Below are 13,275 nucleotides of genomic sequence, written 5' to 3' on the forward strand. Positions count from 1 at the left end.
GGGGGGGCTCTTTTACCTGGTAAGGAGTTGCCAACGAGCTCCAGGTACTGATCCACGGAGGTGAGGATTTTGTAGCCTGCACTGTTGATGACAGCCCGGGGTGGGACCTGCCGCTCATAGGCCTGAGGAAGGGACAAGAGAGATGGTCTAAGCCTAAGCCCCATCTCCAACTGTGGCTCCAGGGCCCTCTCAGTGTGGCCTGCCTGAGGCAGGGAGGAGGAAGGGAAGGGAGGGGGAGGGGGAGGAGGGAGAGAGGGAGGCAGAGGAGGAGCCCACCCGCTGCGGTGATTAGAGACCACCTGGTGTAGTGACCACCTGGTGTAGTGACCGGAGTCCAGGCTCTGGGCTCAAATCCCAGCTCCACTGAACACCGTCTGTGTGATGTGGACATTAAGCTCCTTCAGCTCCTATGCTTTAGTTTCCTCATCTGTTAAACCAGGGCAACAACAGCTCCTACTCCACGGGGCTGTGTGGGACTGCGTGAGACGATCCACATAATATGATTAGCTGGGGGCCTCACAGCCAGACGCAGGAAGCCTTACCATCAGCAGCAGCTACCACGAGCTGAGTGCGAGCGTTTCTTACACACCAGCACCGTGCTAAGGGCACTGCATTGCTTCCTTTCACAAAATCCTCACGATCCAAGAGGTGAGTACCATCGTTACCCACGAGCTCACACAGGCCGTACGGAGCCAGCCTAGGACATAACCCTGGTCTGTGCGCCTCCTGGGTCCAGAGTCTTTGACCATGACCCTGCGCTGTCCAGCAAATTCCTAGGTTCTGAGCTCCACACGAGTCCCCTTTGGAGGAGAATTAGGTCTGGACACTGCGTTCTTACACCCAAGTGGGTAAAAAGTGGCTCTAACGTAGTAGCTCATACAGCAGGGCTGCCGTGCTGCCGCCGGCCACTAGGTGTCACCACCCAACACGCTGCTCCAGGATGGCTCAGGACCTCCAGGGCACTGATCTGCCAAGTGTGGTCCTAGGTCATCAGCACCATCAGCCCCACCTGAGAATTTGTTAGAAATGCAAACTCTTGGCCCTGCTCAGGCCCAGATCAAACTGGGTAGGCCCAGTAACCTGTGTCATATGCCCACCAGGTGTTTCTGATGCCGGTTACCAGTTTGAGAAGCCCTGCCAGGGGCCATCAGGCTGCTCCCGCCCTGTTTACATTTCTTTAACCCTGATTTTCCTTGAACAAAGGGCACTCAGGCCTGTCCTTTGCTACTTTGGAGAAATCTATGGTAGAAGAAATTGGGTCTGTGGCTCAACCACGGGGGGCTTCCCCAAGGGCCCAGGGCAAAGATAAGGAACAATGGGCAGGACACTTACCCACTAGGCAGCAGGGGTTGCCAGAGGGGCAGAGGAATCAGGAAGGAAAAAGATGGGATCGCCGCCCTGGGGTAAGCGGAGGAAGGGAATGGCCAGACCCCTGTGTCAGCAGTTGGTCGTGAGTTGAAGAGCAAGGATGGGAGCGGTTGGAGAGCGGCAGGAAGCCCAGCCAGCAAGAGGCTGGGGGTGAGGGAGCAGGGGCTCTGGCCCTGGAACTGGAGGGACTGGACGATTTGAGATGGGTAGGGGCTAGTGGCGAGTGGCTTACAGGGGGGAGGCAAAGTGAAAGGGGAGCCCCAGAGCAGGGCTGTTTATAGGAAGCCAGCGGAACAAGCAGGTTGGGGGTGGGGGCTGCGGAGAAGGAGCAGAGCAGAGGTGTGGGGGGGTGGGGGGCCTCACCACTTTGTTCTCGTAGAGCACCAGCCCATAGTTGTGAGGCACGAGACTGAAGCGGTTCCTCCATTTCTTGTTGTCCTCCTGGTACTGGAAGAGGTTCCCAGAGAAGATGATGCGCTCATCCAATGGCACCTGCGGGTGGGGTGGAGTGGGGAGTGAGGCCGGGCTCCCCCACAGCCCAGCCGGGCAATGGGGTCCCCCAAGAAGGGGGGGCTGAGCACATCCCCCATCCCGATCTCCCCGAGTCCTCCTCTGAGGCAGGGCTGCATCTTAGCCATGTGACAGATGAGGAGAGTGAGGCTCAGGGCAAAGGAGCTTCCCCAAGGTCCAGCCAGAGCCACAGCGATGCCAGGACTTGAGCCCAGGCCAGGCACCAGCATTCGGGGCCCAGCCAGGACCAAGGTCTCCTACTCTGTCCTGGCCCTAGACAGGCACGACTACCTTGCGACGCGTCTCTGCAGCCCACGGCAGGCTGCTTTCCCATCCACCCACCACTGCAGCGCGGCTACACCAGCAGGACGGGAAATGTCCAGAGGCCAGTACGGGGAAGGCCCCGGCACCTGGGAAAGTCTCTTTCCTGCTCTCGGCCTCAGTATCCCCTCAGGGTAACAAAAACTTGGCCAAGGTGGCTGCAGAGAACCTCCCCGGCTCTGACAGCTAATAAGATGAACTCCATGAATTTGGGTGGGGTTGGAGGGGACCTCAGTTTGGAGGGTTCAGTGATGGACCAGCACCCTGGCAGACGGATGACCAATGTGGACAGCAGAAACACCCAGACCTTCCTCGCAAAGCCTTAGCTTTGACTCCACCTGACTCAGTGTGACTTCGAGCCTGTCACATCACCTGTCTGTGCCTCAGTGTCCTCATCTGTAACATGAGGATGGGGACAGCAATGACTTCAGCCAGGCATCTTGAGGATTCCATAAGACACCGCGTGCCAGGATCACGCGCACCTGACAGTCTGCTCAGCTCAGGATATGCAGGAGCCTCCGTGACCGCCGCTGGGATTCCTCGGGCTGTGTCAGTCTCCCAGCTCCCCAGGCTGACTTATTTGAGGAGAAGGGATGGCCATGCCTGAGAGCATGTTTCCTGAGCAAACCCACACAGGGAAGTTTCAGGAAAGGGAGATACAGAGGCGACAGGGGGCAGGCTTACTCCTGGATGAGTGGAGTTTCAATAGCTTCTATCTGTTCTGCAATAAATATGGAGCCTTTTGCAAAAATAAACACATATCCTATGTAGTAACAGGAGAAAGTATTATCATTAGCAGTGCCTAACCCTTCCCAGCTTCCCCGCTCAGCTTCTGGGTCTGCCCCTGCCGCTGGAGTCAGGTGGGAGCCTTAGGTCCCAAGCTGCCCACCCCCAAGGCCCTGTGTCTTCACAGGGGCCCCCTCTCCCCAGCAACCTCCCTGCTACTCTTCAAGGGGAAATGCCAAAACACTCTTGGAAAACGAGGGCCCATTGTACTCAAACAATAGGACCCCACGACTGCTTCCTACCCAGGGATAAAAATATTTACAGGAAAAGAAAATGGTCCCCCCGCCACCCCCCACCCCACCGCATACAAGTGGGCTTTGCCCGAGTCACAGAGCTATGCTCAGTGGGCTATATTTAGACAGAGGCCTCCTCTCAAACGCAGCTCTCAAATCCCCATCTTTTCTAGAGAGAAAGAGCAGATAGCTCTCCTGACACCCTGGTAAGACCCTCGCTCTCCCCAGGCCCCCCGGTTTGGTCCTCCTCCTAGCTCAGGGCAGGAGCCCCACATCAGGGGCAGCGGGAGCCCCAGGCAGGCCTTCCCAGAACCCCCCCCCGCCCCCTCGGGAGTCCACCCCCAGATTCTGGGGCAGCCCGTAATGGGCGGTTGCATGCGGGTTTGGATTTTATTTTTAAGACTTCCAAATGGCAGAGTCATGTTTCCACTGGAAGGCCTGCCGGAAATGAAACGGAACCTGCCAGCCCAGGCAAAATATTTTGGACTCTGCAAAGCTCTCCAATGCTGCGCTGGGAACCTTCGCTGGATGGCGAATGGTTAGAGCACAGACCCCAGTTCCGACAGCCCCGATCCCTGCCCCAGCCCCACCGCCCATGCGGCGGGAGCCTGGACAAGCAGCTCCACCTCTCTGAGCCTCAGTGTCCACAGCGCAGGTGTGGACATAAGTCTAACCCCTCCAAGCGATGTCGAGCCAGCTGGATGAGCAGCGCCCACATAGCATAACTGCTATTTTTAACACGATTTCTGGTTTTTTACTCTTACTACTGCTACTGTATTATTTCTAATAAAAACAATTGGTATTATGACAATTAACATTGTTATTTCTATTATGATATCATCCTGATTTATCACAATGGTCAGTTTCCTGAGGGGCAAAATGGGACCAAAAATCCCTGCTTTTCAGGGATTGGGGGTGATTTCCTTTTACTCGTCTTACTGACGTGTCACTGCAGTGTTCCTACACTGGGTATTAAAGCATTACTACAGATGTCCCTCCCGCCGTGACTCTCGAGCCTCGTGCCGTCAGAAACCACCACTCCATCTTGGGTCACTGGGACCCGGGCCACCTGTGACACCACACACGTGGGCACGGGCCAGACACCCAGTCCAGGCCACACCTCCGAGTACCACCTCGGCCCTCTGTTGTCACAGGGTGGGGAGGGGGCCACGACACCAAGGGACCAGACACAAAGGGTCACGGGATGCTCCGGGGCTCTGGCAGGCACACGGCCCCGGCCTGCCCTCTGCCCCAGCCAGGAACCTGGAACCTGGCTCGCATCCTGCCTCCACCATCCTGGGCAGCCACTGAAAGGCCCGGCTGCACACACTGCTCCCGCACTCGGATGTTCTCCCCTCCCGGCAGGTCCTCAGCGGAGACGGCCCCTCTTCCAAGAAGCCCTAGTGGGCCACCCAGACGAGGCCAGACACCCCACCCAGGCTGAGTTCACTCTGTCATCTCCTTCGTGGCACCCAGATTGTCGTGCATTACGGTCTGTCTCCCGAGTGTCTGTGGGACCAGCGTGGCCCCGCACCTGCCCTGGCTCAGTCAGTGTGTGGCCCTGACCATGGGTCCACTTGTCTCTTTTCAGGTGATGCCTCCAGCTGTCCTTCCCGCTGAGAAGACATAAAGGGTAACACGTCCCGAAAGCCAGCTCCAGCCCCTTTGGTCTCATGGTAGGTGGACACATCTTCTGCCACTTGGGTTTGGGAGAGGGTGGGGACAAGAAGGAAACCACCCCAACCCTCCCAAGTCTGGAGCCTTCTGAGGCTCTTCTTTCTGCTCTGCCACCTCAGCGAGCCCCATACTGGTCCCTTGCCGCATGATCCGAATCCCATCTGGCCTCAGAGGCCCCAGGACATCCCCACTCCCTCCCCAGGCTACTCTCATGCCTCTGGCCCATGATGGCGGTTCTGGGTATCAGTTCACAGGCAGAGAAACTGAGGCTCGGGAAGGTGAGGCCATGGGCTGGAGGTTACCCAGCAAGTCAGGACTTGCATCCCTTAGTAACCACCCCACCTGCTCCCCTAGTTCTCCACAGCCCTCCGCAGGAGGTACCCACCTGTCAGGTCAGGAGACCGACCCCTGAGGGTTGACTCAACTGCCCAAGCCAGCAGCTACCAAGAAGCTCTGGGCCCGGTCCCCCGAGTTCTCTCCCCCCAGACCACAGCATTCCAGCCTCCATCCTTCCCCTACAGTCCTGTCCCGGGCCCCCGAAGCCTGAGAACAGGCTGACCCTGGCAGCCGGGAGGAAGCCGACAGGACTGGGTGGGGAGGTGCGGCCAGGTGACCAAGGGCAGCTTTGGAGCCCACCAAGCACGGAATTCAGCCACGAAGGACCCAAGCGGCGGCACTGGGGTGGCCTGGCTGACCTGGTTTGGAGCCCACTCCCAGAGGGATCAGCTCAGCCAGTCCAATTCCCCAGAGGGAAGCTGGCGGGCACTCTGCCCCGGGGCCACCAGCCAGGACCAAGTAGCCTCCCGCCTGCTGCTGGGCCACTCGGGGCAGGCCACCTGCAGAAGAGGTGGGGCTGACACCCTTCCTCCTTGTCACCCTTCCCTCTGCCACCCCTGGGCTGTCCAGGGGGTAGAAGGTGAAGGTCACTGAACGGGAATGCCCTGGATTTTCCCTGGGCTGACTCAGGGCCCCCTGTACCTCCCCCGAAGAAGGGCTAGCTCCTCACCCCACAGGCTCAGGCCTGGGGTTGCCAGCTCCCAGCTGGGCACTCACGGCCCAGCCTGTGTTCCAACTGTCCCTCACCTCCTCTCTGCCAGTCCCGCCTCCGGCCCCACTCGGGGGCCAGTCACCACGGGGCCCTTCCCAGGAGGCCTTGTGTGCCTCCTTCAGTCCATGCTGACCCATGGGCTGGAGTCACACAGCTTCCAGTCCCTCCACAAATATTTACTGGGCAAACACAATCCTGCTAATAACAGGCTAATGACAAGCCTGGCGATGCTGACACTATCAGCCAGCGCTCACCGAGCACCTTCCCTGCTCCAGGCGCCCGGCTGGCTGATTCCTTCATCAAGAACACCCTGCGCAGGTGTTCTTACCCCATTTCACAGATGAGTAAACTAAGATCCACAAGGTGACGTGATTTGCTCATGGGCACGAGGCCTTTAAGAGGAGCGGCGCCTGGGTGACTCAGTCGGTTAAGCGTCTAACTCTAGATTTTGGCTCAGGTCATGATCTTAGGGTCCTGGTATCGAGCCCCGCATCGGGCTCCGCGGTCTGCTTGAGGATTCTCCGTCTCCCTCTGCCCCTCCTCCTGCTCTCATGGGCACACATGCGTGCACACTCTCTCTCTCTCAAATATTGTTATTTTTTTAAAGATTTTATTTATTTATTTGACAGAGACACAGCGAGAGAGGGAACACAAGCAGGGGGAGTGGGAGAGGGAGAAGCAGGCCTCCAGCGGAGCAGGGAGCCCGATGCGGGGCTCGATCCCAGGACCCTGGGATCATGACCTGAGCCGAAGGCAGACGCTCAACGAATGAGCCACCCAGGTGCCCCTGAAATAAATAAATCTTAAAAAAAAAAAAGAGCAGCTGGGCTTGAACCCAGGCATGTCAAGATGATTCCAGAGCCCCAGCTCTACCAATGGAGGAGTTGAGCTGGCAGGGAGTACCCCGTACCCCATGGTGAACGGAGGGGTCTTGGCAAGGCCACTGGGTTATCTGCCGATTCAGAAGCTGGGTGGGGGGCGCCTGGGTGGCTCAGTCGGTTAAGCGTCTGCCTTCGCCTCAGGTCCTGATTCTGGGGTCCTGGGATCGAGCCCCGCATCGGGCTCCCTGCTCAGCGGGGAGTCTGCTTCTCCCTCTTGCTCAGCCCTCCTCCTGCCCCCACCCCTGCTCGTTCGCTCGCTCTTGTGCTCTCTAATAAATAAATAAAATCTTAAAAAAAGAAAAAAGACGCTGGGTGGGGCCCCTAGAGACCATCCAGGCAACAACGGTAAATTGAGGCCGAGCGGGAGCCCGCCCTGCACCCGGCCCAGCCCCTCTCACCTTGCGCCAGAGCAGCTGGGCCTGCGGCAGCCCCGTCCCCTCGATCTCGTGGCGCATGCTATTGAAGAGAACCACGCCATACTGGTCCTCATAAAAACGGCCGAACTCCGTCAGGATCTTTCCGGTTTTCTCTGAAAGGGAAGAAGAAACAGGGCTGTGAGGTCGCCATGGTTCCCTGCGAGCAGCCGCCCTGCCCCAGGGGCATCAGCAAGCTCCGTAATTCCTGTTTGCGAAGCTGTGGGCTCCGGTGCTCTGCCTTCACCGGCCTCACGTTCCTGGCCGGAGTGGTGTGTTCCCTGCACACAGTGGGTGGACTTTCGCACAGGAAAACCAGCAACGATGGAGACAGAGAAAATCACCAGAAAGAAAACACGAGACACCAACAGACAAGTGAAAAGACGCCGAGCCTCCCAGCCACCCAGCAGCTGCAGGCAGACCAGTCAGGGTGTGGGGGAACAGACCCCTCAACTCGGAGCCCTGGGTGCTGGACATCGGGAAGGCCTTGAGGGCGTACAATTTTAAGGGTTCACGTGGGGCCCGGATGCCGCGCTCACTCCTCCAGGAATTACCCACCGCACGCCTCCCGGAGGAGCAGGTGTATGTATTCACCCAGCCAATCAGCAGACACGAGCCAGATGCGCATGCGTGGACGCTGATTCAGACCATTCCAGGCGCACCTGGGCCGGGGGTGGGGGAACCTACACGTACCACCAGGGGGAAGGTGCCCACACGGCCACGTGAAGAAAAGCGAGTTACAGAACCGCGTGCGGAATATTACCTCATTTAAAATCACTCCTATTTGTGCCTATAAATTATTTACGCTTGGAGACGGAGGAAAAGGTCCCGGAAGGCAGCACTCCCCAACTGTTCTGGGTGGGACCCCTGGATGTGGGAATGGCAGGGCCGAGTGAATTGCATTTTCTGCTTTATTTACTTTTACAGCATTTGAATTATTTTACAACCGTGATTCCTTCCACAATAAAAAGAAAAACACATTCTAAAATTAACTCCTCTACCAAGTTAACCACCTTTTTGCCTCCACTGGCCATTTGCTTCTCTGTTGCCAAAGCAGTTTCTGAGCAGAGAAGGTGATTCTTGTGGCCTCCAGGGCTCGCCCAGCACACATCAGACGCTCAGGACCAGCACTGCCGGGGCTTCCCTAATAACATGAAACTGAGGCCCATGACAAGGAGGCCCTGTCCTTGGGAGAGATTTCCCGATCCCAAGAAGCTGCCGCTCGAGTCCTGACTTTGGGGTTGTGCCAGCTCACTCCGAGGCTCCCCTCTCTGGGCCTCAGTTCCCTGCACACTAAGACTAGAGTCCATGGTGGACAGGCCCTGCCACCTCTGCCAGTCTTGGACTCCAGGTTTGAAGACCTGGCCCTTTCTCAAAGAAGGGGCTGATGAGACACCGTCCCTCCTACGGCTGGTCTCTGCTTCTCAAGAGCACCCAGCTAGGACAGCATTTCATTTAATCCTCTCACGAGCCCTGTGACGTAGGGCTGGTGTTATTCCCATTTTAGAGAAGACCCAGAAGCGCTGAGACCCAGAGAGGTTAAGTCACTGGCTCAAGGTCACATAGCCAGTGGGTGGTGGAGCTGGGATGCAGTCCAGGGGCCCCACTATGAGGTGGTGGCCAGGGAGGAGGGCTGAAAGCATGTAGCCACATCCCCACCCAGGGTCTCAGGCAAGCTCACTCCCTCTACTCCCTCTGGAAGAGCTCAGCCCAAGGACCCCTCTCCACAGACCCTGCCTGTGGTCCCCTTTCCTGGAATGAGGTCATGGCTGTCCAGATTCCAATCTGGGGAGAGAAGAGGGAGAACAAATGAGGAATTTGCTTTGAATGCCTATTTTTTAAAAACCATAAACAACCAGAACTCTCTCAAAGACCACGGGAATTGTTTTGAAAAATGATGAGGCAGAACTGGGAGGGTTGGGGGGAGCAGGCAAGAAGGGGTAATGAACTGGAGCCAAAGAGAAAAAACGGGATCATAGGTGACAATAATACTGATAAATCACATCATCATCACCATCATCGTAGCTACTACCACTTAGCGTTAACCTGAGCCAGTGCGCGGGCAAGTTCTGCATGCAGGATCCCAAAGAATCTTCATGAAATCCTTAGGGAGTCAGTGCTATTGTTTTCCCATTTTAGGGACGAGGTGGCTTGCAGACCCAGGACTGGAGAGACAGGGTCTCAGCCACCAGGCCAGGCAGCCTCAGCCCAGGGCTTTGTCCCGACTCTGCCCCCAGCAGCCAGACACCCAACAGATACTCTCCCCCCATGCAGGATCTCGAGGGTCCTTCAGCCACAGCTCTGGGAGGACCGACCAGCCCCTGGTATGCCCAGCCTCAGAGCATGATTTCCAGAAGGGCCAGAATCTGCCCTGACCCTTGGGAAGTCAGGCCCAGAAGGAAGCTGCTGTCCTGGGTCAGAACTCGAACTCAAGTCTGTCTAAGCCATAGCATGCTCTCAGCAAAACCCAGATATTGCATCCAAGCAAGGGGTGGCTAGGTTTAGAAGGCCCCAGGGCTGGACTGGGGAGAAGGATGGAAAGGGCAAGGCAACATGCTATCATCCCATCAGGTGCACCAAGACCCGGGGCAGGGGGTGGTGGGTGGGCTGTAGGTTGGAGAGGAAGCTGGGGAGGCTGAGGAAGTGAAAACCAGAACAAGGTGATCCATTAGGAGCCAGAAGGCAAAGATGAGCTGATAGGCTTGGAGTATCTGGACTTCTTAAGAAGGGCCAGGTGGGGGAGGGGGCAAGCAGAAAATCCACTGTAGCCCTCTCAATGGGATGTGGACAAGTTATTGGAGTGAGACTGTGGGACAAGGGTCTAGGAGTGGAGGGCACGAGCACTGGGGCGGGGGGGAGTCCCCAGGCAGAGGGTGGAGAGGGGAGAGGGTATGGGCTGAAACAGAAAATGGAATAGGAAAAGAGGTGGTGGCCCCAGGCACCCTGTACCCCCAAACAGACGGCAGCAGCCCTGGCCCCCACTTCACCCAATTGCAATTACAGGCATGCCTCGCTATCCAAACTCGAGAACTATATAGATCTGGATCTGTTTTCCGATAAACCCTTTGCTACCTGAAATTCCAGAACCAAAGAGATCATAGAGTGGGGTCTCTCACTACCCAAACTTGCTCTTCCAATTCGGGAGCCTAAGGGATCGGGGGGCTAGTATCTAAGGATCGACTGCACACCATAGAGGGTGGCCCTGGCACCCCTTCTGCTCACCGCTGGATCCCCTCTGCTCCCCCCCCCGCCCGTGTGGCCTGGTACAGGCAGGTGCTGAGCAAGGTGGGTGTCCACTTGCCAGTTACTAAGTGTCCCCTCTGCACCAGGCCCCATAGGACTGGGGAAGCCACCAGGCCAGGGGTCGGTGTGACATCATTCCTCAAGGGATTAAGGACTGAAGGAGGGTGCCAGGCAGTGCCAGGAAACTGGGTGCGCTCAGCCCAAATTTGGCCGAGGAAGGGCTAGAAAGGGAAGACTGGGGGGCGGGGGGGGAGGGTAGAAGGAAGCAGGGCTGCAGGATGGCTTCTTGGCAAGGGCAGCACTGAACACATTCTTGAGAGATGTCCTAAGACAGCTTGGAAGGAACTGCCTTGTGCTTGGTACAAAGGAAGTGCCACAGGAAGACAGAGGATGAGGACTCGAGGGCCTAGGATTGGGGGCTGGAAAGACCTCAGAGAGGCAGGCTGGGGAAGGGGGTGCAGTCCCCTCCTGGGATTTATAAAGGGCTCACAGGGGAGAAGCCCTGAACAGGGTCCCCAGCCAGACAGGCCGACGCTGCCGGAGAACCCGGACGGACACCACAGCCGTGCCCGCCTTGGATGCTCCTCTGGCCTGCCGAGCTCTGGGGTCAGGGCCCGGGCAGTCCCCTTCCTGTAAGCATTGCTCAGCACCCCATTTTTTCTTCTTGCCACCCTACAGTGGCTGTCTCCCTGGAGCTGCCCAGGGATTCTGGCAGTTCAAATCCCCACTGCAGCATCCCTGCCTGGGTGTCTGTGACTGGTCCCACCAGACCCCAGGGGCCCCTCTCTCCTCCACACCTGCCCATACCAGCTCTTCCGCCTCATTTCATGGCTTCTGAAGACACCATGTGCCATGGATTTAGGGCCACTGAGACCAAGGCTCACCACCCCAAAAGGCACTCTGAGTCACAGAGTATGAGAGGCTCACCAGAGGTGACACATCCAGACTGAGGCAGTCGGGGTTTGACCCACAGACTGAGGACCCCCTCCCGCTCCTGGCTCTGACCACGGTCCACAGGGCCCCACAGGACATCCCTCCCACCGAGGACAGACAGGAAGCAGGCTGTGGCTCCATGCCCAGAGGCAGGGCCGACCCCTAGGGGGTCCCGGGCCCAGGAACGGCCGGGAGGTAGAGACGCCGGCATGGAGCAGTCTGAGGCCATGTGCCGCCTCGCCCACCTTCCGCACCTTCTCATCCATCCTTCCTCCTGCACCGACTCAGCCTCGGGTGCTGCTCTAGGAGATGGCATGGGCCGGGGACAGAGGAAGCCTGCCCTCCAGCCCCCGGCTCCCAGCCTCTGGGTGCGCAGCGCAGGCTGGGGGGAAGGAGTTCCCGCTCTGCCAGCCCCCAGCCCAGCCCCACAGGCCACCTGGCCCGCTCAGAGCCTCAGGTGGGGAAGGGAAGGGACCCTCCGATCCATCTGAGATTTAACTGCAAACCCCAGGAGGGTGGGCCTGGCACAAGCAGGTGCTGTAAGATGGGCAATGTGACGGCGGGATAGCTCGGAACTGCTGGGCTCAGGACCTCCCTAAATGTTCCTGTGATGTTACTATTAATCACAATAGTGCTCAGCTTATCACAGCCATGATAAGAGACTGAAATTTTTATTAGCAGATATAATTTTTACAGCTTGAAAAAAATCAAGGAAAGACTTTTTTTTTTTTAACAACCGGGACAAGAATCACAAAATAATAATGACAATGATAGGTATGTCTTCAGCTGACAGGCCAGACAAATGGAGAGCCCACTAGGAGGAAGGAGGGGCTCAGGCAAAGGTAAGGGGGTGGGAAAGCCGGGCCAGGTGTGTGCAAGAAGGAACCCCCGCTTCCCACCTGACCTTGGAGAGGCTCCCCTGGTGTAATCCTCAGCCTCTGCTAGTGCCCAGGGCGCATCGCTGCCCAGCCGGCGCCCCTTTGCCAGCATATCCTGCAGAATTAGGTGGTAAGCTCACCCCACTCAGACTCAGGGCCCCATGCACATACTCGGATTCTTCAAATGGCCCCAGAGCTGAATAAAACCCTCCACTTTACAGGTGTATAAGCCAATGCTTGGAAAGATTAATGGCTCAAGAAAAGTCACTTCACCTGTAGGTCAACAAAAACCTACTGAGCATCTCCATGGGGTTGTCATGGGAAGCACCCACCTGTGGGGTCCTGATTCCCTCTTTAGCCCAAGAAGGCAGCCCGTGAATTCTGGGAGTGGACCTGAGTGTCCCAGTCTGCACCCAGACACCACTGTGCTCTGGGACCTCAGGGGGCCGCTGCACCATCCCCAGGGCCTGCATTTCCACATCAAGTCTGCAGTAGGAGGGTAGTGCGCTCCATCTGGCTCAGGACTTGGGGGCCAGTGTGAAGCATGCATGCACGCCCACACACACATACACACACTCTCTCTCTCTCTCTCTCTCCCTCCCCCTCTCTCAGGGAGCTTGTTTTGGAGTGAAGCCTTGCAGCCAGCTAATGGAATATGGGATCTTGCACCTGTATCTCTGCGGATCTTAGCATGACTCTGCCCCCAGATAACTGGAACCCTGTCTCCAAGGGCTGCATCTTTTGGGACTATCGAGAGTGACCCAGAGGCACCCCTTCCCATCTGGGCCTCCTAACTCTGCCCCCCGAGTTTACTGGGTTTGCCTAACACTAAAACCTTACGCATGTTCAACAGCCCACTGAACCCTAACGGATACTGCTACCCCACTTTACAGATAAGGAAACTGAGGCTCAGAGAGACCTGGTGACCTACTCAGAGACGCACAGCCCAGAAGGGGAAAGAGGCGGGTTTCAATGCCTGTACAA

The 13,275-nt window shown here is 57.3% G+C and overlaps 1 protein-coding gene across 1 annotated transcript in view; it reads right to left on the bottom strand.

The window, feature by feature from the left end:
• Positions 1 to 13,275, bottom strand: part of NIBAN2 (niban apoptosis regulator 2) — a 50,942-nt gene that overhangs the window by 12,394 nt on the left and 25,273 nt on the right. The window contains exons 2-4 of the mRNA XM_032418916.1: positions 7,223 to 7,353; positions 1,732 to 1,860; positions 17 to 122 (exon numbers count right to left, since the gene is read on the bottom strand). Coding sequence (XP_032274807.1) covers positions 17 to 122; positions 1,732 to 1,860; positions 7,223 to 7,353 — 366 coding nt within the window. The remainder of the gene's footprint in view (positions 1 to 16; positions 123 to 1,731; positions 1,861 to 7,222; positions 7,354 to 13,275) is intronic.

Source organism: Phoca vitulina, unplaced genomic scaffold (assembly GCF_004348235.1).
Source record: "Phoca vitulina isolate PV1807 unplaced genomic scaffold, GSC_HSeal_1.0 scaffold21, whole genome shotgun sequence".
Taxonomy (NCBI): domain Eukaryota; kingdom Metazoa; phylum Chordata; class Mammalia; order Carnivora; family Phocidae; genus Phoca; species Phoca vitulina.